The sequence below is a fragment of the Poecilia latipinna genome, unplaced genomic scaffold, assembly GCF_001443285.1.
Source record: "Poecilia latipinna isolate Pla-1442-1.1 unplaced genomic scaffold, P_latipinna-1.0 Scaffold901, whole genome shotgun sequence".
Classification (NCBI taxonomy): domain Eukaryota; kingdom Metazoa; phylum Chordata; class Actinopteri; order Cyprinodontiformes; family Poeciliidae; genus Poecilia; species Poecilia latipinna.
Window position 1 is genome coordinate 144,564 of NW_015113517.1, and position 27,534 is coordinate 172,097.

The window sequence follows — 27,534 nt, forward strand, 5'->3', positions numbered from 1 at the left end:
GCTGAAGTCAGTGGGTAGTTTTGCATAATACTGATTCACTTGATGCGCTGTTTTTGGATTTTTTTCATTAAAAAAAAAAGAAACTGATTTATCTCAAAATAAATCTTCACCCTACATGTAAAATATTAATAATAAAAAAACACAGTTAAACACAGCAAAGACATCTGCACCAAAATATGCTTCCTTTGGGTCCTTTCTATCAATGCTCTCCATGTATGTTTTTTTTTTTTTTTTGCAGGAAGGAAACATCTGCTGATGTGTCTTTTCCCACTAGAAGCTATGTTTACTTTCATGTGAAGTTTCTTCTCTCTAATATGGAAAAGTACTCTCAGCAGGCTCACAACATGCATTAAAGGGAGGGAACAGGACAACTCTTCCCTACAAATTTAAAACCTGCTGCCACGCCGGACAGCTGCTCACCTTCAGAGCCAAACAATCAGCTGCAGCTATTGTGAAACGTACGAGGTAACGACCCCCCTCCCCCACCCCCCACACCCCCCTCCTCCACCTCTCCTCGCAGGCTATTTTCCCTCCCTGATAACGTCAGGCCATTTTCCTTCCTGCTAACAGCAACAACAATGTTTCCATGAAGCGTTGCTCGTAACTAATCACGCATCTGATCTGTAAATACTTTACCTGCCCTCTCTGGGTCGGGAAGGAGGTTTTGGTCACAACAACGTAAAAACGGAAAACACGCGAAGAGTTTCACTCTTCAGGGCCGGCAGTGACAAAATGCAAACACACGGGATTCAAGAACAAAACGTCATTTAGTTTATCATCAAGATGTGTTAAAACACTTCAGTATGAACATGAATGAATAAGTCAGCAATAGCAAACAGTAAAGTATTATCAATGTCAAAGCTATAACATGAACCAAGTTTTAACCACACAGGTCAAGAGAACAAAGCACAAAAAGGAACATTTATGCTGAAAGCTCAAACTACAATACCTTCTTTTTCCATATGCACAATTCAAAATACCAACGATTTAACATAGCTGTGAATTATGGAACTAATGTTTTGATGGATAACCACTCTTCCTTTGAATTGTTTAAACTCTGCATTACATGGAGTCCGCCAACTTCCTCAACCTGTGAACAGGCGTTTTAATTCGATTCCTCATCATTGATTTTGCCTCAGAAACAGCTTGTTTCACCCCACAAGCTTTCTCTAGGATTAAGGTTCAGGGATTGGACTGGCAGCTTCATTACGTTAATCTTGTCGGTCTGGATCCAAGATGCTGCTCGCTCACTGGTGTGACGGTACTTCCTCTTCAGGATAAAGCAAAATGACCTCTTCAAGTATGGTGATATGTTAAAAAGGGAATCCTGATGGGAATTTTTAAAAATGATGGTCCCTTTTGCACCATGTAGTTTTTTTTTTTTTTTTTTACAACAACTGGACTTTGTCAGGGCTCCTTACTGATGATATTGGCTTTATAAAGTTGTTTTCTAATCGTTACAGTATTCACTTAGTAAGAGCTGACTTTCTTTGGTCACCCTAAAGCAGATACTTCTGGTTATTCTTTAAATGAATTATAGTTTTCTGTTTTCTTCCTCATCTTCCTTTTTTTAGTTTCTGTTTGAAGGCATTTTGAACTTTTTTTTTTTAACCGTGAATGGTTTTCTGCATTTCTTAAGCTCTCTCTGAACAACATCACAAGCACCCTGTTGTTCAGAACAATTTTTAAGAACAGGTTTCACTCAGAATACACAACGGCTAATATTTACTGTACAAAACTGGCTGCGTTTATCCTTTAATAAAGGATGCGAGTTAAAACTGTTGGGTCTATTGGTTCTGTCGTAGGGCTTTTGCACGTACTAATAAATTATTTGCCATGTAGAAATATAATCTGTACACAAAACAGTGATTGATCCTGTCATTGTTTTTTGAACACAACATGTGACATGCATATTCATTTTATTGTCCTGCACAATTAAAAAGTAAGAAAAGACGTTTCATTGAAATTCTTCCTTACATCGGAAGCATTTGATCAACTGGTGAGTATCCTTAATCGCTCCAAGGTGCCTCATGAATTTAACACTTAGTCATCAGCTACCAAGTGTCTCTGTGCTGAATATGAAAACGCAGAGTCCTACCATTTTGCCTCTACACCTCCTCCTCGTCTGCAGAGGTACATTTGTGTGTGAGCCGACGCTCGCTGCAACAGAGGAGCTTCCGCACATATTGTCACAGTGACTCCCTGGAGCTTCAGTGTAATTGGTGTGAAAATTTGGTAAGAAATGTGTTGTGTGATATGTCAATACCCAGTAGCATTAATCTTCTTTTGGCCCCTTTAGAGGCTGAATAAACTAAGGTCAGTGTCTTTAATTAGGGTCCTTGTTGGGATGGCATGGACAAACCGCCCACCATTCGATTCTTCAACCTAAACGTGAGAATTAGAAGTCACGGTCCCATCCAGAGAACTCCTCTTCTGCCACCGAGTGGTCCTGAGGAAATTTATCAAAGTTGATGTAGCAGGGACCCTGAAAGAGAAGAAAGATTTTTTTTTTCTTTTAAATTAACAATCACATAAGAGTCTTGGCCAATTTGAAAAAAAAAATTGTTTAACCTACACAATCCCTATGAATGGCAACAAAAAATAAAAAATTGTTTTGAAATCCACAATGTATTGAAACTAAATTAAAGGCTCACAATGACTCACTTTGTAATAACAAAAATCTGAAAATCTAGTTCCAGGTATAGGTTCAGGTTTCAGACAATATCACAACCACCAAATAGTTTAAATACTTGAGACTCCCTTAAAAAACGTTTATAACTTCATATTTTACTGGTTCAAATGCCCAAATGTACCTTAAGATATAGAGAGTGAAAACTGTCTTAGCACTACTGCAGAAGTCAACATCCAATCCGCTCAGCGCAGATATCGTGTCAAGTAGCATTGTGCCTAAACATTCCAGCTTCCCAAGCTGCATTTTCTATTGGCCATTTTAAACATGGTCCATGGAAGAAATCAGCTAATAGGCAGATTTTCCACAGATAAATCTGCAAATAGCTTGTCCTCGAATGCTGAACATTGCTTAATCTCATGCAAAGCTATGCAGAGACTCTGCACTGGTGAAGTCACGCTCCCACGCAGAATGCTTGAAGTGGGCTCTCCAACATGAGAGCCTGGCCTCCTTTCTGATCAGTTCAGCTAACAATTATTTGACCACCGAGGAGGACAGGTGAACTTTGTGGACAGAGAGAAAACAACACTGTTACATCCTTGCAAAACTACTGAACAGAAGCAGATATCAATGCATGTATCTCTGTTTCTCGCGTTGAAGCATTCTCTTTTCAAACATTCACAGTATTGTGTGTGCTTCTGGTTTAATTTTAATACAAGCGTCTGGATGTTCCAATAAATTATAAAGTGTTTATCTCTGCAACTTTCACTATGAGCAGCAGCTCACTGAATCTGAGGGTACTCTGCAACATCTCACTCTTCCCATTCAGAACAACAACTTCAGTGGGAATTTTTTGCTTAATTTCCAGCTGAGAAACGAGAACGAGAATGTCTGAGTACAAAGAGAATCCACCATTACTCTGTCCTGACGCAGAGGCATACAGAGCCATTTTACACCTTTTATCGCAACAGACACGCAATTTACAAAGCCATGGTGCATCATGAGCAACAACCGAGCTTCACAGGATTTGATATTTCACAGCATAAGCCTCAGATCTTCGGAGTCAAGCAAAAAACATTTTTCAGATATATCAGCAAATGTGGCAAGACAAGAAACACTGTGACAGCAGCCTCAGGCTACTCCACACTGCACACACTACCTTTTGCCTCAAATATTTTTATTCTTTTTATTTTTTTTCTGACAAGGTATATCTTAAGCCTTTTTTTATTATTACTAGAGGTCCAACTTTTGTAAGCTGAAACCTTTTATAGTACCAGTTGGTAGATTATATTTCTTTAATATCTTTTCACCCTTCTCGTTACATTTTAGATGTAATAAAAGGGTTTAGTCCAACATTAAAGCTGCTATGTCCAAAACTTCTGGAAACACAGTATAATTAAAAAGGACAGTAAATAATTTCTAGTGAACTAAAGTAAATCTACTATCTTATATATTTTAATTGTCTACAAAACACCTTCTGTTTCATCTAAACACACACAAAAAAAAGCCTTTCGTGATGTTTTCACTTGCCTTGCGGATAAGTCGTATGGTTGGAGCGTCGAGCTGAGCCATACGCAGCTTGTGCCAGTTCATGCTGCTGTACCACCTTAAAAAAAAAAAAAAAAAAGACAAATTAGAGAAATAGTTCATCAGGCTGTCGATTCATTGTGAGAATTAATATAAACTGATGATACCCTGACTCTCATATGGTCACATCATAAAGAAAGAAGCATGCTTGTCTACGTTTGCTCATAAATTATGCAATTATGTAAATTCATATACCCTAATGCAATTTTGTAATACATGCCAATGTTTTAACACATTGTATGGGTTGACTAAATGTGAATGCAGCCACTGCTCTACGAACAGTGCTGTGAACCCAGACCTGGCATGCACAAGCACATTTTGTTTTCCAGCACAAAAGCTCCATAAAGCTCTACTCGGCGTCTAATGCACAGAGTAGGCTGTAGGGGATGACACGTGAACAGATGAAGGATTTTTAGTATCTGCCTCCTGAGGACGACTCGTCGCCATGGTTACCTGTGATGCCGGACATCTTTGATTCCATTCTTGGTGTTTCCTAACCTCTGACCCGGCCGAGGTCTACAAAGAGCGTTCAAAGAGACAGTCAATCAAAAACTGCATGAGCTCATGTAGCGCCAAACAAAACACAACCAAATGCGTCTTTACAGCCATTCTCTTGGTTTTACTCTATTCAGCTCTGTTATGGTGAAATATTAACTTTAAAATTCCCTAATTTTAAGAACCACCTTGCTCTGACATTATTTAGTTGTTGTTGGGGGTTTTTTTCTGCTTACCTGCACAGTTTGCTGATGATTGACTTTGCTGCCTCGCTCAGGTAAGGTGGAAACTTGAGTTCTCCATCCAAAATTTTGGAATAAATCTTCTGAGGCTCCGAGCTTGAAAATGGGGGACTGGAGGTTTAAAAGCAGAACAGAGAGTTGTAGGTAAACCTTTAGTTCAAACACTCAAGTCAACGCATAAGACAACATCAATCCTACGTTTCTGCTGCCATCTGCTGGTAAATATTTTTTCTGAATATGAAGGTGTTAGAAAATGATTTTGCTATGAAAATATACTGTCCATTTTTTAAGTAAATCAGCTTGCAAAAGTACTCATGCCTGTTGTACCTTTCCACGCCTTGTTCAATTAAACTATCTATAGCTGTAAATAATTCCCATTCAGGAGGGTCAAACACATGTAAAAGTACGGACTCCAGTCACATGAGACAAAAACTGACCTTCATGGTTTACAGCAGCCATCTGCAATGGCTCTTAATTTGATAAAAATGATAAAAATCAAACTGATTTTTTTTTTTAACACATGTGTTTTTCTTTTTCATGGAATAATTGCATTGAAGTTCCTACTGACTCTAGGAGCACTTATGTAGCATATTTTTTAATTACTGGTACTCTTTTTTTTTACATTATTTTCCACAAATATCAACATCCCATAGAAGAAATAGTTCCATAATATTTTTGCATAAGTTTTACATCTTTCGTTAATTTTAAAACCTAAAAATAGAAATAAAATGTAAATTAAAATGACAAAACATATCTATTAGTAAAATCACAATGGTTATTTGGATTATAGAGGTTGCAGAATCCTGGTCTATACATGTAATGAGCTTATTCTCATAAATACATGGTAGAGGCAGCATCTTGCTAAGGGAATGATGTTTTTTTTTTTTTTTTTTTTTTTTTGGTGGGAGGGTAAGGGGAACAGCATTACTAGAAGACAATTTGTTATAGATTGCGATCGAGACCAAGGTTCACCTTCCAGCCAAACAATGAAAACGAAACTAAATATACAGTCAGGAGAGCGATGAATAGTTAGATTAAATGCACCACATGTTTTGACTGTTTTGTGCACAATTTTGAAAACCTCGTTTTTATTTTTTTAGTTTTTCAAATGCTCTACCTTTTTTCTTGCTCAGTTTCTTCATCAAAAAAACACAGTGGCTGTAATGTAAAACAATGTGGAAAAAAAGTTGAAGCGGTATGAATACTTTTTTCGATCTGAGAGAAGTAATGAGGCATAATTTGCTCTGAGGCCTGGATCCCTTCAAATGTAATTACCTTCCCACCAAAAGTTCAAAGATCAGGATGCCAAGTGACCAAAAATCAACTGCAAAGTCATGACCCTGGTTCTTGATGATCTCTGGAGCCATGTACTCAGGCGTGCCCACAAAGGAGTAGGTTTTCTCGCCACGCACCAGTTCCTTCGCAAAGCCAAAGTCAACCTGAGAAACAAAATCCAGAGTCAGCAGAATCTCTTCTAAAGCAAACCGTGGAAGAAATTTAGAGAGTTTAATGAGCCCTGAATGCCCAAGGACCCACCAGTTTGATGTAGCCTTTTATGTCCAGCATCAGGTTCTCAGGCTTAAGGTCTCTGTACATGATGCTTTTCTTGTGGAGGTAAGCGTAGGCCTCCACCACACAGGCAGTGCAAAACACAGCAACGTGTTCATCAAATCGCCCTCTGTCATTACAGAGATGAAAAAGATTTTTAAAAAAAAGAACTCCACTTCAGTAACTTGGGTGGCAGTCTTAATATTCTTTCATTTGCATGTCTTAACCTAAGTTGTTGACTGCTCTTTTTTTTTTTTTTGAAAAACCATTGGGTACAAACAATTAAATAAGATGGGTTTCATACTTTTTGAATGTTTTTTTTTTGCATGTCTTTTTTTGATTGATGTCATAAACATACAATTAATCTTAATTAAACCCAATTAAATTGTCAAATATCTTTCTTTCAGTTCTGTCTTATCAGATTTACCAGGTGTGATTTATTCATTCATTCACTGTGCTGCTTTTCTATTTCACTAGGTTTTCGTGTTGCTTACACTTCTTTGAGCTTGGTCCAGATCTCGCCACCACCGCAGAACTCCATCACCATATAGATGTACCTTGTATCTTTAAATGCTGCATAAAGTCTACAAACGGCACAGAGAGAAATCATTTGTGTTTAATTTTGTGGTTGTACAACGTCAAAAAAAAAAAAAAATGCAGACAGTATATTGGATGGCAGTTACTTCACAATGAAGTCACACTGGGTCGCTTTCAGGATCTTCTTCTCAAACAACATGTGCTCCTCCTGTCTCTTGGAAACAATTTGCTTCTTGCTGACTCGCTTCATGGCGTAGTATTTCCCATGATTCACTGTGGTCATCTGAGCTCAACAAAAAGACGACATAATTTTTAACAAAAATGAAGCTACTAGAAGCCACCGTTTCCATCGCAATGCCACTTCTGTAAAAGTTGGTTCATGCACACATCCATAAGACGAATTGGCAACACCTACCAGCTGCACACGACCAAACCCTCCAACTCCAAGTGTGACAGGATCTCCTTGATAGCGTCCCTCCTGGTATAAAACAGGAACCAGATCCTTAAACTTCAGACTGGAGCTCGGACTAAAACAGAAAGAAACGTATGTTCCATTTTAAGTAAGTAATTTGTAGCATTTATGTTTGCTTTGCAGGATGAATTTTGGAGGGCGAAAGTCAAGTCAAAGTGTATTTGTGTAACAGATATAATCAGGAATTACTAAGATGCAATCAAAGACTTAAACCCAATCAAACATTTCAAAAACAACCCACTTTGGAAAACTAGTTTCTGCTCCATGTGTTACACCTGCTGAGGTGGTGGCCCCACTAAAACAGCTGATTGAGAATGTATGGAATGTGGTGTGCTAACAGAGGCTGGACAGCAAAACCCAAAGCTTAGAGCTAATCTGCAATGAAAGTAGCACAGCACTGCTTTCCTCTTCCAACCGTTGTTCCTTAACATAACTAATATAACAAAACTAATTACTTGCAGGTGTGAGTGCTTATGTAGAATGGATACCCTGAAGAAAGAAACTGCAGTGTTCTGAGTCATGCTGGAGTCATTAGCGAACCAGTGGCTAACAGCTTTCTAAAACTGGTGTGAGATAAACTGATGCAGCGGTGATTGCCTGACTTAGACTTGAAGCAATGGTGAAAACAATTAAGGGTAACACCACCATATTATCGAGTACAATAGTTTGTTACCACAGAAACGAAACTCAGACTTATGGAAGGACATTATGGCTGACAAAGAGTCACACTAACTTCTTCCCCTGCTTGTATATCTAGAGATGTGACCACTCACATATAGTTTTAAAAATTAAATCTATATGTGAGTGAAGATATGGACAGAATATTTAAAGAAAGAACAAAAATTAAAATGTATGAAAAAAAAGGTAAAACAAAAAACATTCCTTTTGATTAAAAAAGAACGAATGAGTTACATTATGCCTTGTGTGATGTCATCGCTCTACATTTGGAGTGTGGATTTTGTCTTAAGTAAATATTTGCAAAGAAATCTACAAGCAAAAAATCTAACCATGATGTGTTATTCTAACAGCGATAAGCTTTGTGTGAAATTACCTTGACTGAATTTACAGAAAAGTTTGGCAACCAGTTTTAATTTAATGCAAAAAAAAAAAAAAAAAAAGATTGTTCTGAGTTTCTGAACTTTGGTTTTGACATCATTAAAGTCTCTTAAAAACATTTTAAAGATGTTAACATACTAGATGATAAATATGGGCTTGTACATGTTCTTCCAGCCTGCAGGCACCAAAATCTTTGAGGCTTTAGTTTTCTTTCACTGTAACTTACCCTGGCTTTTCTGGACTTTGCGCCTCTTGCATCACTTTGGAGCTAAAAGTAAAAAATAAATAAATAAATAAATAAATAAATAAATAAATAAATAAATAAATAAATAAATAAATAAATAAAACAAGATGGAAAACGAGCAATAAACTAGCTGGGAAAATATTTTCACAGTGCGCTTTTGGGATCTCAGTAGAAAATAGTCACATACTCGTCAAACAGCTCGAGGTGCTCTACTGGGATTGTCTCTTCAAAAACCCTTCAAAAACAACAGCACAGTCATGTCAACAAGTGGCAAATCACTGTCTAAAAATAAATGATGCCAAGGTAACAGAAACAAAGAGGAAATGCCCATCCGTGATTGACTGACTCACTCCTTGTCAATAGAGAAGCATGTAACAGGGCCATCGGCCGTGCAGGTGGCAGTTCTCAAGATCTCTCTGTGAAAACAGAAACAAACAAGCATTTAAAAGTCTATCCATTATCAGTATAATTGAATACGTTTTCAATAAGTCAAAGAAAAACTCTCCTTTGTTAAAAAAAAAAAAAAAATCTGATTGCTCATTTTAGAAAAGCTATGGCAACAATATTCCTTCCATGTGGTTAAAACAACACAATTATTATTTTTGGTTTATTATTTACATCATGCAACATAATAAAAGCCCTAAAATGCATTTAACATCATAGTTAAATGCATTTTAACTGTGCGTCTAAGTTTTTCTGTTTGTCTTTAAAGTCTCCAAAATGTAAAAAAAAAAAAAAAAAGAAAAAGAAAATCTGCAGATTTTGACAGAAAAATGGTAAATAGGGCAGCATTCAAGGCAGGTACACACATCTTCACATCTCTTTGCAAGGTAAAGTACATTTCCTCAGGCGGTTGCTGCATTTGTACGCTTACCGTATGAGGGCCTGCTCCCCGAAGTGCTCCCCTTTTCCCATCCTGCGAATCTGCTTCTCGTGTCCGTTCACGTTCTTGCTCACCAGGACCTGTGAGGACAACACAACTGAGATCAGTGGAGAAACATTTATGCGTCGGTTTACACACACATTGTAACATGAAATTACCTCTCCTTTGAGGATGATGTAGAAAGTGTTTCCTTCTGTTCCTTCTCGAACTATAACCTCTTTATCCTGAAACTTAACCTGTAAAAAAAATTTAAAAAATTAAAAAAAATTAAAGATTTATGTAGCAATTATTGTATGATCAGATGTTTTGACTAATAATATAAAGTAAATATCAATCATCAGATCACAGTGTGTTTAATAAATGTTCAATAAAGCGCATGTTCGTCATAAGAGGTTAATCACATAAAGTTACGCACCTCCTCCATGGAGTCAATAATTTTGGACAACTGCGCGTCATTCAGATCCTTGAGAGTACGAGACCTGTAGCATGTTATTAAAATAGTAGAATCAGACATAATTCTGTTTGTAAAGTAAAAGAATAAAAAAACAGGACCACCTAAGAACAATTCAACAGATCCCACATCAGCTGGAGGACAATGAAACTCACGTCTTGAGGAAACCCATGAGCTGCTCTCGTTTCTTCTTGGACTTGTTAGTTATAATCGTCCTGTACGTCTGCCGCTCCATGCGCCACAGATGCACATGTGTCTTAGCTGATTAAGGATGTGAACACACAACGAGGTCAAAACTTCTCAAACTGAATAATGGAAACAGTCTTTCCAGGTGTTTTTCCCAATACTTTTTGCTCTTACAGTCCTGCATGGTTAAGGCAATTTCACTGTAAGGTTTGTTGCTATGTGACATTTATTCTAAATTTAAGGACAAACAATGCAACACCTTTCAGTGAGTAGCTGTTAATAAGCTGTTTGCTACAAAGAAATAATTCTGTTCATCAAACCGAATCGAGCTGGTTCTGGTTCTGAGGCTTGGAGTTTGTCCAAGATTAATTCCTCCTCTCAGATTTCAATTAGAGATCAAAAACAAAATTAGGTCATTAAATCAACTTTGTTTTTTTGGTTGCTTCTTTTGATTAATTAATCATTAATGAATTGATTTTAGTTTGATAAGTCATATATTCAGGGCTTGATTCTATTAAGAATAAGCTCACAAAGGCTTCCTGTTATTCTTTAAATAAAGTGCTTAATAATTACGTTTTGCTCTCAATAAATTAAAAATGCTGAGATAAACTCCAAAGATATTTGATTGGAAATTTCAGGAGTTCATCACTGTATATTAATATATATGTGTTAAGATTGTGAGACTGTTTGGATAATAACTTTAATATAAATTAAACATACATAGAGGTGCCAAAACCAAAGGCATGTAAACATGTCCTTCTTCCACATATTTCTTTCAATGTCATTTGATTTTGACCAAAACGTCTGAAAAATTCTACAATCCAAACATGTCTTCCAAAACTGATTCTATTTACTGTCACATTATGGTGGAGTTATTGAAGCCATTTGTCCATCACATTAAAATCTACAAGAAAGATGCCAAACTGATTGATGTTCAGGGCAAACGTAAACTGCTACAATGCGGCACAAAATCACAGAATTAACAGTTGTTATCTGAGATTAGAGACGAATCGTCACATCCTAATGCATCAGTATAGCGAAGAACCTAACCTTTGACTGTCGCTGTCCTTTTGCAGTTGTAGAGGATGGCTAACTCTCCGAAAACGTCTCCTTTCGTCAGAGTCCTCAGGTCCCGACCCGACTGAGTCACGATGAGTTCACCAGCTGAAAAGAGCAAATACCTCTGCCGTTGCTTTCTGGATAGGTTAAGAGTAATGTTCAGCTTTTAATTTCAGGTTTAATGTTGTCGTGGCACACAGAGAGAGGCTCACATCCGGACATGATCCCACCTGCCACTATGTACATGCTGTCTCCCTCCAATCCCTCCTTAATGATTTCTTCGCTAGGTTTGTAGTTCGATGACATTAAGAGGTCCACCATCATGGCTATTTGCTCATCGTCCAGGCGGCTCAGGAAGTCGTTCTTCTGGATGGCTTTAACAATAAGACTTGTCTCACTGCAGAAACAAACAAAAAAAAAGATCTCATCGAGAGATCCGATCACCAAACACAGCATGTGTACTCGGGGGTCTGATAAATGCAAAAGAGGATGGGAATTTTTACCCTTGGTCCAAATCATTTACTTTCCCTTAGCATTACTTTATGCAGAAGTATTTATTATTTTTTTAAAATGAAGAAGGGATAAAAAAGACATGACCCAGATTGACCCCAGGAGTCCTGAAGGGTTAGCGTTGTCAACTGCAGTGAGCAGTGTTATTCCTGACCTGGCAGTCTTCTTAACTATGTTGCCTGAAATTTCCAGCTTCTCCGGTATTGGTTCAGGGGCCATAACGGCGGCTCGACTCTTCCTGAATTCAGGCTCTGCTTCATTAGCAGGCTGGGAGGGAAACTCTGCAGAGAGACAAAAACAAACAAAAGATCAGAGATCACCATCAAAAATCACTTCAACCAACTGAGGAGGTGCATCAGGTGCGTAGGTGATACCCATGTGGGCCTCATACCGAGATCATGGTACTGGCTCTGCAGCTCCTGCAAAAGTTTTTCTTTGTCTTTCAGCCGTTGCTCTGTGAAATGGGAGTAAAGATGCTTGTTTACTGTACAACGTATGGTTGAAGACGTGCTTTTTTACCAAAAACATTGTTTTGCCAGAGAGAGCACATCAATAGAAGAAAGCAGTCAGACAAAAAGACTTTCTATTTCAAGCAACAGAAATAGCAGGAGTCATCCCTTAAAGTCCCATTGGAGAAACTGTTCTAACTTCCTGTAGGAGGTGGCTGTGCTGCAGTGCTAATGCAAACTTCTACACAACTACAAACGTGCAAATGATATCTCAGCTTCACTTTTTTTTTTACATTTTCTTTTATACCAGTGTTAAATGTAAAAGCAGCTCTAAAAATATACATTGCTTTTATGTATATGTATATGTATATGTATATGTATATACATACATATACATATATTATACCACCAAGAGGTGGTATAATGCTTGATGTACTCACCCAGGTCCTTGTTTTGCCTCTGCAGCTCCTTGTTGATCCGACATTGTTTTTCCAGCTGCTGCTTCAGCTCTTCCAGCTGTTTCTCCATAGCTACAGAGAAAAGATAAGCCATAAAAATTAATGTAGCAAATTACCTGAAATAATGACAAAATACACATAAGTTGTCTACTTAGAAGAAAAGGTACAGTGCCATGAGAAAGTAACATTAGGATACCTCATTAAGTAACTAGTTCTTAATTGCTGTTGCCAGTTAATTCTGTCTAATTAATGGGGTTTGGAAAGAGACTGATTTTCTCCTGTTAAGCGCCAAATATAACCTTGTTATGTCCATGAATTTATTTTACTTTTGTGTAACCAAATCATTAGGTGTTGCCGATTTGTGCCCAGGTCCCTCTTGCAAATGAGATCTGGATCTCAAATGGAGTTTTACCCGGTTAAATAAAGGAAAGACAGAAAAAGAAAAAAGTTAAATAAAATATGTATAGAAATTAAGTTACACTTGAGCAGTCTCTCTCTGATTGAAAAAGCCTCCACATATACATCAGTAGTGGCAAGAGCCTGCGATATATTCCACTTTCTGCCTTCTTTTAGCAGATTGCATGCTGCTTTCAGGGTAAACTTGCTTGGACAGCAGCACCTCTGCATTTTGGCAAGTGTTTTGAATTTCTGTCTTGTGGACTATTTTCTTTCTGAAAGTCTTACCCACCTCTTTCAAACTTACTGTAAGGAGCTCAGCAAACTAAATGTCTGAGATTTTAAACTTAAAAATGCTGAGTAATCGATTGAATATACAATATGTCCGATTGTAACTGCAGTCATTTTGGGAGGAGTAATTTATTCTCCACCAGAAATAACCGTTTTTTGTTTTTAATTGTACATTTTTAATGGCTGAAATTTTCAGTGGTGCTAAAACTTAGATTAAACTGCAGACTGCCAAATCGTGTCGTAAAGGTACATAAGGGGGAAATCGCTTGAGCTGTCAATGTCCAGGATATTTTCAACAAATCACCAGCACTGCCTGTGAAACAACATGAGGTCTGCTGAATAATGCAAGCTAATGATGGACAGTCAACAGGGTGCATCCTGTCGGCTTTTACTGGAGATCCTTTGCAGTTCTTATTAGTGATAAACATTGCAAAGTGATTGCATTGTGGGTAACTATGAGTTTATCTTTCCTTTTTATTATTTAACTTTGTGCTGGCACACGCTGTGAAGGGCTGCCAATAAAAGTTATTCTTTATGTTTGAGTGAAACTAGCCATCTAGCTCCTCTGCTTTTTCTTTCCTCCAGCAGAGATCAGCTGTTTACACAAGCTCTGCAGATATGGTTCCTTCCCAGATATTAGAAGGATGATTATGTCACTATTGACGGGAACAATAGGTGATTGGCTACCTGACCAATAAACTGAAGGTGGATCTCTGTAAAGACCGACATGTTTGCTCTCTCTCACGGCGCACTTCACGTGACCCCGAATTTATTGCTGCCTCACCCTGAACATTGGACGGCTCTGAGATTAGACGAGGAGTCGAAGCAAATCGTAAAGTTGTAGGGCAGCAGAGCAACACGCTTTGAGTGGAGGTCACTCGGAAGATGGCGAGAAGTTAGATAACTCATAAAAATCACATGTTTTAAGCTTCAGCTCAGTGACAGAGGAAGCGCAGCTGCATAAACCTGCTGGTGCAGAGCCGACAGACGTGGGCAAATACAAAACTGTCCCTGCTTCCTGCAAATTACAAGGATTTGCCTTTAAGCATTTTATTAACTGGCTCGTACAGCACAAGCACACAAGAGAGCTGTGCACAAACACATTCTGTGAGCTTTCTAGGAACTTAATGCTATAAAGAAGTAGAGCCAAGGGACAGAGTGAGGCGATAACCTCCAGCTCACACAACATTAAATGAAAACCACCAGGCAGGTGTCATCGAGACAGACTCTATAAATATTTGCAGCTTGTGCATTCACAGATTTACTTTTTATTTATTCTTTTTTTTTAAAAAAAGACCATGTGATGGCAATATAAACAATCTTAATATAGGAAGTGGTCTGTGCTGGAAATGATACTTGGAGGTGTCGGGATGGGAAATGCATTCTTCACCTGTGCAGCAGGAAGATGATGCCAGCTATCATTATACTGATCCAGCCATTGCACTGTACACTTCCTGCTGCTTTATTAATAATTCATGGGAATGTGTATCTACAGCTGGATTCTCAGAAGGCATACTGAAATAGTTGGATATAATTAACATCCTTTCTATATTAGGACCGTATTAGATGTTTGGTGTGATAGCAGTAAATAGACACTGGAATAAAAACAATTGCTTCTCAACATCTAAATATTCAGATGTTTCCAGATTGTACACAACTAGAAGAAGTCACGAAAAAAAAAAAAAACTGTAGCATGGTCAAACAGACAGACTTACCTGCAGGAGGTATAGATGAGTACTGAAGCTGAGCACCTGTCCAGCCTAGTCAGGCCGCATGGATCATAGGAGCCAAACGATCAACTTGGCCTGCCCCCAGAATAACCACTTCAGCTGTGGAGAAGTTTCAGCTTCTGAACCTGCTTGATTCCTAGACGGTCTACAGTCTGCTGCCCCTCTGGCATTACCACCTATTCCCTCTTTTGTTTTGTTTTTTTTGTTTTTTTTTGTTTTTCTTCTACCCTCGCACACTTTTCCGAGCTCACATTGCAAAGTCTGTGTTTCTCTCCACTCCGGCTTTCTCTCGTTTGTTCCCCCTTTCCTTCTCTTTCCATATCTGTCAATCTCAGCAGCGATAGTGTTGAATCATTAACCCGTAACTTGAGGCTCCGCCCATCACACCAGGCAGGTACAGTAGGGAAGAGAAGGATGGTCTGGAGAGAAAGTTGAAGATGAGAAGTAAAATACTTTGTTGACGAGTGATTAAACTGAGGTTCAGTCGTTCTAAAAATAAAAGAAATAATAAAAAGAACATATCTAAAATTTAAAAAAAAAGATTTATGTGACATTAATTGAAGAAATATTATTTTGCTAGTGCGTTGCATAAAGAATTCAAACATGAGAACCATAAGGAATGACAAAAGAGGATGAGTAGGTGAATATAAATCAATTTTATATTTTTTTATTATAGAAAAAGCTTTCTTCTACTTATTGTAACCATTGCATGATATCGTTAAAATGAGGATATGAAAATGTGTTGCATAACACTTTACGCAATATATTTGCATAAATTTCTCTAGGTTCATCTAACCTAGGAAAGGGTTAGACAAACGTCTTACTATGTTAGATCGCTTAGGAATTACCAAATTATTTGCATTTGTAAATTGGCAGAATGACAAGGGAGATTTTTTTTTCATTATTATTTAAAAGTTTATATATATATGTTTCATTAGTATTTGGTAGAATTATCTTGGATCATTTTATTTTTTTCCCTTTCACTTCAGACCCGGCTGCTGAAGAAAACCAACAACTTCCTGGATGAGATTGAGCAATAACTAGAGTCTCTGTCTTGTTGGCAATTTAAAGAAGAAAATTGCTCTAGAAAGTCACTAATCCTGGGTAAAGGCAGACAGGTTGTATAGCTGGTGGAAATAAACATATACAACCGAATGTCTTCTGCAAAGACGTAGGATTCATCTCCGAAGAATCAACTAATTCCAATTAACATAAGGATATAAAAAAAAATTTAAAAAAACAATAGATCCAGAACTGAACCTTGTGGAGTCCCACAATGATGTAGAGACAGTGTCAAAGAAGATATTGTCTATCCTTACTGAGACTGTCTTAATGGACAAAATATAATATTATGTTGCTCCCCCATACTTACGGATTGGTGGTCTCAGTCTCAGACCGCTTTTTTTTCTCCAAATCTCACGCCGGCCATTTTGACCAAACGGTTCAATTTCAGTTTTCTAAAACAAAATTTGTCTCTAAAGGTTAATCTGTTTGTCCATGAGTGACTTTGCAAAGTTTCATTTGTTTAGAAGTGGCCTCTCAGTCTATGTCCATACTCATTTCAGTATGTATCACTTAACCTATTAGAAGCTTACAAAGCCAGGACATAACCATCTGAATTTTACCAAACTGTTTAAAGGCCTTCAGTGTATAAACCTTTCAGACTTTAAGGTAAGAAAGAACATGTCCTTCTTTTTCTTCTAGCATTTAACAAACAGAAATAATTTTGTAACAGTGGAATAACTCATGATGTCTTTTAATAGAAAAGACATCATGAGTAATTTGAAAACAACCACTCTTTTCTCATTATTCTCATATTAAGTTGCTTTCCTCCTTACACCCACACAGTAGGAGCTGTGGACGGTATTCGGAGGTGAGGGCAAATCAGTTCAACTCTCAGATTCCAATCTACAGGAGTTTGTTTCTATTTTTTCCACAAAGTAAATGCTGCTTCAGACCTCTTCGTATTCCAGACCACAACTGAATCTAAACGAGGGTTTGGAGTGGTTAGGATTGTGACAGAGGGCGTGGGGCTTTATTGTTCCTGGTTAATTATTGATGTGTTTCTGGTTAATCAGCTACATTAATGACTCCACCGCGCCGAGATAAAAGGCCTGGGATCTAAATCGGTGAAACCGGAGGCGGCTTGCTGTCAGCAACGCCGTGTGTTGTGACATTTTTACATAAAGACGAACCTCATGTTATGCGTTAATTAAAACCATCTGAATTATTTGTTGATGCAGATCTTAGTCGCTTAACTTTTAATGGAGAAAAATGTTTGATGCCATTTAGTGCCTTAAACCTTTTGCACATTTTGACAGAGATAATCCATCTAAAACCTGATCATCATTTCTGTGTTTCTACATTTTCTATATTTATTGATATACTTATTATTATTTTATTCAACTATTTGACTTGCCTTTGAGAGTTGCTTTTTTTTTTTGTGCTCAATGACAATAAAGGGAATTCTGATTCTGAAAGTTGACTGTTATTGGGATTTGAAGAGTAGTGCTTCATTATGAAGTGGACAAAAATAATACATTGCTTTCAAATATCTTTGTTCAAATAAGATGTGTAGATGTGAGCTGTGACTATATGAAAAACTGAAGGGGCATGAATTCTGCTGCAAGGCAACCAAAGATGTAAATCAACCAGATAAAATGTAAACTCTTCAGATGCCATTCTTTATTTGTTTCTACAAGATTCAATACATTAACATAGAACAAATTATTTACATATTTGTGTATTTATATGTGTGTCTTATGAATAACGATTAAAAAGTATGATTGTGTTTATAGCTCTGACAAGTGAAATAAGGGCAACAATGTCACTCAAAAACATAAAAACCCATTTTAAAGATGTGCAAAAAAATAAAATGTCAAGATACCCGTTGTTAAAGGCCAACAATGAACAATTTTAGCTGCAATAATTTATTCATGGCCATAAATGATGCATGAAATCACTTCTCACTAAGAGTCACCTAAAATATAAAATAAATATTTTATATTTTAGGTGAATCCAACTTCATTCCCACCTGGATTTTTATCACGTTAAAGTAGAACCCGCTCATTCTGTTTTAACGTGTTGATACAATCGTGAAACGTGTCTGTGCTGCCACAAGAAATAAATTTGAAACAAGATCTCCCAAAACGCCTTCAGGGACAGTCTAGCAGATTTGCACAGACCAAACTTTTCCTCATTCATCTGTCGCTTTGTCATTGAACAACGTGCAATCGGTAAACAAACAGCAAATCGTAGCGAAACAAAACCTTTTAATACTTCACATTCTACCTGATAGAAGATGTTAATATTTTAAGTGCACAGAAAGATCAAGTGTGTATCTTATACACTTTTCACTCGTTTACATTTTGATGTACTCTAAACTGCAAACAAGCAAACAGTACATAATTTGAGGTATTTAAAATACCTTGATGAGGAAGCAATGCATCAGATTTAAAAATCTTTATATTAATACCAGAAAGTAATGAAAGTAGAGCAGTTCTATCTTAAACATTCTTTTTTTCTATGTAATTTGTTTAAAAAGGCTTTTTTTTCTCTCTCTCTCTTTGTTTTTTTTTTTTTTGCACACATTACTTTGCTCTGTGTCCGGGGTGGATTTCGGTGGAGCGGAAACAGGAAGCAATTAACATTCCAAAAAATCATTTAAAAATATTTCTTTCATTTGTGCAAAAGCTTTTCACATGCTTCAGGACTTCATACCTAAACACTTGAAAAGTGGCTTTCCCTGCAATGAATTTTAAATTAGTTTGTTTTGCTCCCGTCTGAGGTAGATCAGCAGGGCTGCGATGACGTCAAAACATTTGGGTGGACGGTCAAAAGCATGCAAGGAAAAAAAAAAAAAAAAGGAAAAAAAAAAAAACAAAAAAAATAAATTTCAGGAACTTTTTTTTTCTTTTTTCTTTTTTTTTTTTTTCCTCTTTTCAAGATCAAACTTCACTGACTGCTGACATCTCTGCTTGGTTTTTCTCCACCACCGTCACTATGTTGTTGACTCGGCTCATCTTTTGCGATGCCGCAGGCTCTCTCGATGTCCTTCGGGTGTTCAAAGACCGCCTGGACAAACTGACCGAACAGGCGCTCCATGTAGCTCTCCCCGCGGGGAAACAGACCCTGCAAGAAGGCAATGTGTCCGCCGTGAGCCGTCAGTAGCAGGGCAACGTTTGGCAGCGTCTGGACTATGGAGACTGGGAACGCTGCAAAAGCCGCAGACACATTCAGAAAGGTCAGAGACATTTGATATGTTGCGAAGTTAGTAGGCCTGTGAGGACCCGACCTTCCTGTCGTCTACTCACTACTCTGTGGAGAGAAAGGGTCGTCGGCAGCATTGAGACACAGGATGGGCACGGCAGTGTGGGGGAGCTTCTTAGCTGGGCTGGCATCGCGGTAGTAATCGACACACGACTTGTAGCCGAACACATGCGAAGTGAAACGCTCGTCGAACTCCCGGATCGTTCGTGCCTGGAAAAGGAGAACAGGATTAGACGACAAGAGGACGGGAAAACAAAGGCTCAACTCATGCTTTTATTGTCATTCCTCTCTACTTCCTTTGTGTACCTGTAAGCACATCATTTCATAGCAATCTACTTAAATCATGACAAATCTGTTTTTATCTGTTATGGGAGATAAGGCGTCGTAAAGACGTTCAAATCTCGGGTACAATCTGAATCAGCTGCATTGCACTCTAATCCCTTTGCCTTTGGTTCTGGTTCGTTGAACCAGCAGGCGCAAAAAGACAGATAAGAGCCCCTTTTCAAACCAAATTAACTGAGTGACCTCCAGCTCACAAATATAAGACATCAGAGACTTACAAGCAAATATAGAAAATGACTTAAAATCATTTCTTGTCAAAGCTGGTACAGAACCTTTCACACAGCAAGTCGTCCCCATTTGCTCTTCATCTCTTCATCATTCCCAAATTAACTCCTTTCATTTGTTAAAGACATTAAGTATAGGTTAAAAACCTACACTGCCATAATATAGCGTACATTTGCACTAGTCCCATGTGAAAATTACATCAGTCTTTATATGTGAAATACATCTTATGAATGTTGCAGTCCAATTTAAATGCCTTATGAAATAAAAATAAATTTAAAAAACTGAAGTGTATGAAGAGTAACACCACTGTACCGGTTGTAAATGATTAAGATGAACAAGTCGTGATTGCGATTCTCTCCATTGACCACTAGAGGTCCTACTAGAGAACAATGTCATGAGCTGCTTTCCCAGATGTTCATCATAACTTCTAAAGCCACTTAGTCTCATCTGATCAAAACTCTTACCAGACTCCTCTCTTACGGTAAAATGAACACAGAGTCCTTACCTGGTCTTGTTTTTCACAATTGCTTTTTAAAATAAGCTTATTAGAAATTCTGATAATTCTGATCAACTCAAAAAGTAATGTATTTAAAAACATTTCAGTTATATTTGTTCATCAAAGGGTTTTTCTTTATGTGGGATTTGTTTTTCTCCACAAGGCAAATGTGCTAAAATAAAAGTAGAATTGTTCTGCCTTTTAAATTATGATATGATGCTACGATATTAAAAAAGGAACTTATATTTGTTACCAATGGTGTCAAGAAATCAGGTTACAAGAGAGGATGTTCAAAGAGCCGTACCTTCAGGACATAGTCGACATCCACCACTTTCTCCAGAATCTTCCTGTGCCTGCAAGACTCAAGGCAACGTTTAGTTTTCTAATAAAATCTCACTCTACACACTTAACTGTGGTTAACTTGACTGTTACAACAAACTGTGCTACCTGGTGACTTTTTGGCACAGGCCGTTAGTGAGGTGTTTGTTGAAGAGAAGCCAGTTGAGAGGCTCCTCCATCGAGTCGGACGACTTCAGCGCATCCCAGGCGACGGAGATGGTGATGCCTGCCACAATGCCCGACTCTGTGCGCTTGCGGGCCAGGTAGTTCAACAATATCATACTGTAGAGGAGAAGAAGGGCCGGGAAATAATTAGGACTGGGTCAAAGAGATGCGCTGAGCTGGTGGCCAACCACTCACCCTCCAAGAGATACACCAGCACCCAGAACCGGAGCCTGAGGGTACAGGCCTTTCACATGCTGCACAACTTGTTCCAAATCTGAAGTGTTAGCAGCGCAGTAGGTGACTGGGGTCTGAAAGAGGCACAGATTCAAAGGAGAAGTGTTGGATTCACAGCTAAAAGGAGGGCCTTTATTCATCATCATCATCATTACTGGCAACTCCTACACTACAGTTGCTCTAGCAACACCGAGGGGGGTCTTTAAACAACATTACTAAAACCAGTGTGCTTATAACAAAAATCTAAATCCAAAAAATTTTTTTTTTTTTTTTTTTTTATGCTTAACTCACTAAAATTGGTAGGTTTTGACAAAAAAAAAAAAAAAAAAAAAAAACAGAATACACAATTAACATTCACTAAATCATTATTGAAATTATTTTTATTTTCTAACCATGTGACTTCAGATCAGTCGCATTTATGAGCTACAAAAGTGGCAAAATCTGCAGTGCTGATCACTAAAACAGCGTCTCTTTGAGGTTCATATTACATACCAACAACTCTTCCCCTCCTACTCCTCTGTTGTTGAACACCACACATCTGGAAAAAGAAGAATCAATACAAGGAAGTTAAGTCTGTAGGACAGTTGAAATTAAATAAATATTTCCTTAGGATAGATTACTTTATCTATTTAATATTACTGTCTGAACAGAAACTAGTTTCGACAGCTCTCTCTGCAGACTTTTGGATGCTACAGGAGCCCCTTCGCACTTCCCCTGGGAAATTTTCTTTTAATTAAATATCAAATTTTCACATATTGGTAACGCTTAATATTTATTTTTACTTCATGCAAATGAGACAGATTTAAATGCTTAATTTTTCTAAACTGATCAGAGTAACTTGACACTCTTAATTTATCCATGACTTCCTGTGTGGTGCAGAAGCCCATATATATTATGATATTACATGTGTAATATGATATTTCTCACACTTACAAGAGACTACTTTTCAAAATAACATTCCATTAAAATAAGGCAGACGTTTTGATTTTTCCAAAGTCACGAAATGGCTACACACAAGTTAGAACAATGATTAAAAAGAGACGGCTCAGGTTTGAACATGTGGTCAAACGCTACTGGGACTTGATGAAACACACATTTAGCTTTCTTTATTTAGATGTGGTATGAAAACAACCTAAAGCCCGCTGTTAAATATCATGGAGAGTCCATGACGATGCAGGCCCTTTTCTCTTACAAATCCCCTTGAAACCAACTCTTTGAAAGATCTTTCAACTCTTTGAAAGATCAAGACTTTTCAAATAAAAATCTGATGGATTCAAGATTGTCTTCTCACTCTTTTGAGTAAATGGATTTGAATAAATATTGGCTTTTTTCTGAGTAAGCTTATGCTACTTAGCAGCTAATTGAAAGCTTATAGCACATCCTTTTCAGCTGCATCAAGGAGTGTATGGTGTATATATCCCTAATTCTATTTTTTTTAAATAAAGAGCAGAAGCAAAGCTGACCTGTAGCCCCGTCTTGTTGCCTGGCTAACAGCATGAAGCACGTAGGGCTGCTGGCTGTTCCCCGTCAGTCCTGGGAGGATGAGCACAGTAGGTCGCGCACAAGAGTCGGGGTAGGTCTCACTGGTATGATTGTCAACCCAGTCCAAGGAGATCTGACCACCATCTGTTGTACGAATCAACTCACTGAAAAGAAATGAAGGCAAAAATAAATTACCAAAAGCAAAAAAGGAAATCACATAAATGAAAGGCTTCCTCTTACTTGCGATAAGAGACAGGGGGTCTGGATTTAAGGAGCGCACAAACCAGGGTCTGCAACCGTCCTCCCCAGCACCAGGGAGTGGGACAGAAGCGCTCAGCTACCACAGGACAGTGCTTTTTGAGGAACACACTAAACGCTTCGCTACATATCAAGGCAGGAGTCTGAAAAGAAAAAGAGTACAAGTAAACTCTGAAATAAACAGAAAAGGTGTTGACATTAAAATCAAACAAGAACGTCTGCAGCCATCAAGCATTATGCTGCCAAAGCAAATAGGGTCTTAGTATTGATCAAATGTAAGTAGCCGCAAAAACTAATCTGCACTTCTAAATTTCTAAATTTACCAGATTAAAGAATTGCACAGCTGAGTTTTTCATTATTTATGGACAACACCATAAAAACAGCATCCTGCAGATTGTGAACATGTACACTACATGAACTCCGTAAAGGATTATAATAAATACAAAATGAGAAAATATATAAAGTATATTTAGTGATATCATAAATTAATAATAATTATTATTTTGAAGAATGAATAAATAAAATAAATTAAAGCAAGTTTACCGAGGTAAAAAACAAAAAAAAACACTGAATATAGAAAAGTAAAACCTATTTAACACTGCATAATAACAGTGCATTTAAAAGAGAACGAACGAATTGAAAGAAAACAATTATTTTTTAAAAAAGTAGCAATGAATAAACCCACATTCTGGGGGGAAAAAACGAAATGAATAAATAAAAATAGAATAAGTAATAAAGCGCATATACTGCAGTTATGTCAGCTAAGCCAGCGCTGTGACTGACCTCACACTTGCGGCCCCACAGATAGCATAGAGCAGCGGTCACGGAGCAGATGAACACCGTGTACGGCCTGGAAACAGACTCCCAGTATGTTCTCCACAGCTCCACACTGGATAAATACATGCCAGTGACCTATGGCTATCCTCCAGCACAACACCTAAACCCGCAGTGCCGACAGCGCTCGACACAACAAAGACCTGACAAACAGAAAATGATTAAAGTAACCTCGGGGAACCTGCCTTCATCCCCACCAGCTACCGATCAAAGGTCGCTTCCCGATTTTCCTCAACCCCGACAACAAGTCCCATCAGTTGTGACAGCGGCGAAGTCCACCAGCGGCCTTCATTGACCGGTATATTCTCCGGGAAATGCCGCTTCCTGACTGTCAGGCCATTACCGAAGAAAGTGTTTGGGTTTGAACCAACCAGAATCTGCCTCTGATAGCGAGACGTTTAGATCCCGCCTTCTGGCCTTCTTCTATCGGCATGAAACTCAAAATGTGCTTCAGCGCCACCTCCAACGGTGTGGTGCTTTGCTGTAAGTGCAGCTACAGAGGCAGTGATAGATTAATTATCGTAGATAGATCGTTTAACTACTTAAAAACGTTTAAATTAATTTTCTTCTTCTTCTTCTTCTTCTTCTTCTTCTTCTTCTTCTTCTTCTTCTTCTTCTTCTTTCCTTTAAGCCAAGTAAAGTGGCTAAAATTAAACTAATATCATATCAGTATTGACGAAATGTGCCAACATTCACTGAACTTTGACTTCAGTTTCTAAAGACTCTCAAAATCAAAGTGTGATATTTTTATGGCCACGAATGATATAGCTGTTCTCCGTTCCAGCTCAATAAATGGGGCCATGTGTGCACCCTTATTTCTGCTGCTCCACATACATCTGAACTGTTGTGATGTTGAAATCCAACCCAATACCTTTGTCTCGTAAATACTGAATCTTTGGAGTTTGTCTTTTTCTGCCAAAAAACTGCAATTAAAAATTGGTTACCCTTCCAGGGAGTAAAATAAGTTATCCCCCAGCCAACATATCTAGGTGGGCCCCATATGAGTAAAAGGAGGACAGAAAATATGGGCCCCACATGGGTTTGTCTGCGGTTTTCATTGTGGCCCCACATGGGTTTGCCCATGTAGGGCCAACGCCCACATGGGCTCACATGGGCATGTGGGGCCACCATGGAAACAGCAGACAAACCCTTAAGGGACCCATATTTTGTGTCCTCCTTTTTCCCATTTGGGGCCCACCTAGACAGAATGCTCATTGTAGGGAAGGAGGTTGGCAGTCATGGAATTTTATGGAACAACCTTCACCATTCACCTCATTTCTTTTAACATGTTTTTTTTTTCTTGTGTATAAGCAAATAATTCATATGAAAATAAATGAAAGAAGAAAAGGCTCATATTTACTTTGATATTAGATTTATTTAATGTTAAAACAAACCTTATATAAGTGCATGCAAATACTTTTTGTTGCAAACATGTGTTAAATCAACTATAAAAATCAGCTTCTAATTCACATTTCGCTATAGAAACAGAAACAAAGCAGTTCCTAAAATAAATTCAGATTCTCATTAATCAGGAAATGGTACTTCAGGCTCTATCATAAAATAATCATCTCGTCAGTGTTACCATGTTGTCATGAAATCCATTCTTTATGATAATCTGAACATGTACTTGCTGGTCTTTGACCTTACAAAGAAGCTCGAAACATATTTTTTAAATCATCTAGTTGAGGGGCATTCCTGCGACCACTTCAGACTCAATTCCGCATTCATCATTCCCACGTCTTATTTTGAAGAAACCTGTATGCGGAAAGCAACATGCAGACATTATTTCCAATTCTTACTGTATTCGAATGTTGTGAACTTTGCATTTTGTTTTGTAGAATATGAATTTAAAACAAAACGTCACATATTCACTTTTACCTTTGTCTCCCCAGTCATTGTTCCAGGAATTCGCAGCCAGCCAGTAGGGGGTGCCATTCTCCTCCCCCCAGCCTAGGATCTTTATGGCATGACCTCCCAGCATTTCTCCAGTCACATGCTGATACACGCCTGTTACAGCAAGAAAGAGCTCATTAACTTTATTCTGTTCAGGCAGAAAATTATAATTCAGCAGAAGTCCCCGATGCCTAAGGAAGAGCATGAATACTCTTCTAAGTGTCAGTTTGAAGAAGACAGGAATATGTGGAAACTCAGTTGTGACTCAGTGGTTTATATGAATGCAACAAGCAGGATCAGACTGAACAGGACTTCAGCAGATAACTGCCCTGCTTATCTGTCTCTGTATCCAAAGCCTGAGAAAAGAAATGAGGTGAATCCACCTTGCTATGTTGTTGAAACACTTAGGAAAGAAGAAGACAAATACTTTAAAAAAAGATGTGTGTGTGTGCGTGTGTGTGTGTGTGTGGGTGTGTGTGTGTGTGTGTGTGTGTGTGTGTGTGTGTGTGTGTGTGTACACAGCTGGGATAGTGAATGCCTCACCAGATTTGTACTGCAGAAAATCCTCATAGACACTAAAAGCTGCCTCCACAGGACCGTTCTTATACAGCTCTGTCATGATCTGCTGCTGCTCCGAAGGGATGCTGTACGAGCGCTGGCCTAAAGGGGTGCAGACAAAGCTTAGAGTCAGACACGAGATAAACCAAAGCCAGCAAAGCTGTTTTGAAAATGCCTCTACCAAAGTGTTTGTCCTTCGGGTAAGACGGAGTATACCCATCCCTGCATTGCTGCACACATTTAGGAGTTTCTGTTTCGCCTTGGCACGGAGGACGGGTTCCATTTACGTGATGTTCACAGGCAGCAATGGTGTAGGGTCTGCAACCTGTAACACACACACACACACACACACAGCTGCTAAGTTTATTGGCCCTCAAAAGATGCAGTTTGAGTGTGGGATGAACTTACCGACTTTGGAGTCATACAGGCCTCCTGTCACAAGACCAGTCTTTGTCCAGAACTCCCAAGCAGCTGAGGAGTAACCACCGAAACACCTGCAAGCAAACAAACACATGGTATGTGTTGCTTTAAAAAATCTTTCAAAAGGGCAAGAGAATGAAAGAATATGAAGGAGACACACAAAATGGCTTGAATGTACTGTCTTTTCTCCTTGATCAGCTACCAGACTGTTCACAATGCAACTGAGCAGTGTTTCCATTTGAAGAATTGAACCGCTGTTGTCACTTCTCAAGCATAGTTATCTTCTGGATATTTAAGAATCTAGAAGTGCCCTTTTATGTGGAGACATTTCTTTTGCTCACCCCATTCCACAATCATCACAGCAGGTGAGCAGATCTTCAGCAGAAATCTCCAAAGTGACCTTACCACCACTTTGGATACACAGACGGTCAGATATTGCTTCCACCGCCCCAAAAGCCTGTAGGGGAAAAAAAGATAAATAACAAAATGTTTTGAAATAAAATGCTGGTTTTTATTTTATTTGTAGGGCTGTTTTTTTGTGTGTGTGTTTTTTTTACCCAGCAGGATCCACAGGAGCCCTGGTCTCTGATCTGATTGAGGGTTGGACAGTTGGGCCACTGCTGGCGTGGATCAAAGCTGTCTGGAAGGTTTATGCCTTCAATGTTATGAACCCTAAACAAAAGAGGAGACAGTCTGTAACACACTGCAGATGACAAACCTGCCTATTGCCACCTGCTTGGTCATGTGAGAGTTTGAACACTCACATCTCACACCCTGAAACGTGAAACACTGTTAA

General features: G+C 38.3%; 3 protein-coding genes across 4 annotated transcripts in view; all 3 read right to left on the minus strand.

Moving 5' to 3' along the window:
- Positions 1-832: 832 nt before the first annotated feature.
- prkg3 (protein kinase cGMP-dependent 3) lies at positions 833-15,503 on the minus strand. Its single transcript, XM_015048718.1, has 22 exons — positions 15,209-15,503; positions 12,789-12,878; positions 12,291-12,353; positions 12,054-12,180; positions 11,620-11,786; positions 11,381-11,494; positions 10,300-10,405; positions 10,109-10,172; positions 9,852-9,929; positions 9,685-9,773; positions 9,161-9,226; positions 8,998-9,045; positions 8,793-8,834; positions 7,454-7,565; positions 7,185-7,321; positions 6,996-7,085; positions 6,490-6,631; positions 6,229-6,392; positions 4,948-5,064; positions 4,670-4,732; positions 4,160-4,235; positions 833-2,485 (listed from the first exon to the last, which is right to left on the minus strand). Exons 2-22 carry the CDS (start codon positions 12,874-12,876, stop codon positions 2,399-2,401), a joined length of 2,040 nt encoding a protein of 679 aa, XP_014904204.1. The 5' UTR covers positions 12,877-12,878; positions 15,209-15,503; the 3' UTR covers positions 833-2,398.
- A 2,383-nt stretch (positions 15,504-17,886) lies between these two features.
- On the minus strand, positions 17,887-24,263 carry LOC106957407 (phospholipase ABHD3-like). 2 transcript variants are annotated; one of them, XM_015048737.1, is made up of 9 exons: positions 23,817-24,263; positions 23,016-23,176; positions 22,757-22,939; positions 21,786-21,831; positions 21,255-21,367; positions 21,003-21,176; positions 20,860-20,908; positions 19,537-19,702; positions 17,887-19,437 (listed from the first exon to the last, which is right to left on the minus strand). In XM_015048737.1, the coding sequence occupies exons 1-9, from the start codon at positions 23,934-23,936 to the stop codon at positions 19,178-19,180; spliced, it is 1,272 nt and encodes a 423-aa protein (XP_014904223.1). In that variant the 5' UTR covers positions 23,937-24,263; the 3' UTR covers positions 17,887-19,177. The 2 variants fall into 2 exon arrangements, with proteins under 2 accessions (XP_014904223.1, XP_014904224.1); XM_015048738.1 differs by having other exon boundaries at positions 24,053-24,261.
- Positions 24,264-25,391: 1,128 nt separating this feature from the next.
- ctsbb (cathepsin Bb) overlaps positions 25,392-27,534 on the minus strand; it is a 7,819-nt gene continuing 5,676 nt past the window's right edge. The window contains exons 4-10 of the mRNA XM_015048720.1: positions 27,296-27,410; positions 27,080-27,195; positions 26,727-26,812; positions 26,500-26,643; positions 26,304-26,420; positions 25,746-25,874; positions 25,392-25,622 (exon numbers count right to left, since the gene is read on the minus strand). Of these exons, the coding sequence (XP_014904206.1) occupies positions 25,546-25,622; positions 25,746-25,874; positions 26,304-26,420; positions 26,500-26,643; positions 26,727-26,812; positions 27,080-27,195; positions 27,296-27,410 (784 nt within the window). The 3' untranslated portion in view covers positions 25,392-25,545. The remainder of the gene's footprint in view (positions 25,623-25,745; positions 25,875-26,303; positions 26,421-26,499; positions 26,644-26,726; positions 26,813-27,079; positions 27,196-27,295; positions 27,411-27,534) is intronic.

Excerpts from the sequence above, each read along its gene's own strand:
- prkg3 (XM_015048718.1), bottom strand. The coding sequence starts at position 12,876 with ATGGAGAAACAGCTGGAAGAGCTGAAGCAGCAGCTGGAAAAACAATGT. Across the intron at positions 9,227-9,684 it reads GGGGAGCAGGCCCTCATACG|AGAGATCTTGAGAACTGCCA; the intron begins GTAAGCGTACAA and ends CTGTTTTCACAG. Across the intron at positions 7,566-8,792 it reads CAAAGTCCAGAAAAGCCAGG|TCCGAGCTCCAGTCTGAAGT; the intron begins GTAAGTTACAGT and ends TTTCTGTTTTAG.
- LOC106957407 (XM_015048737.1), bottom strand. The coding sequence starts at position 23,936 with ATGTATTTATCCAGTGTGGAGCTGTGGAGAACATACTGGGAGTCTGTT. Across the intron at positions 23,177-23,816 it reads TGTGGGGCCGCAAGTGTGAG|ACTCCTGCCTTGATATGTAG; the intron begins GTCAGTCACAGC and ends TTTTCTTTTCAG. Across the intron at positions 19,703-20,859 it reads ATGTCGACTATGTCCTGAAG|GCACGAACGATCCGGGAGTT; the intron begins GTACGGCTCTTT and ends CTCCTTTTCCAG.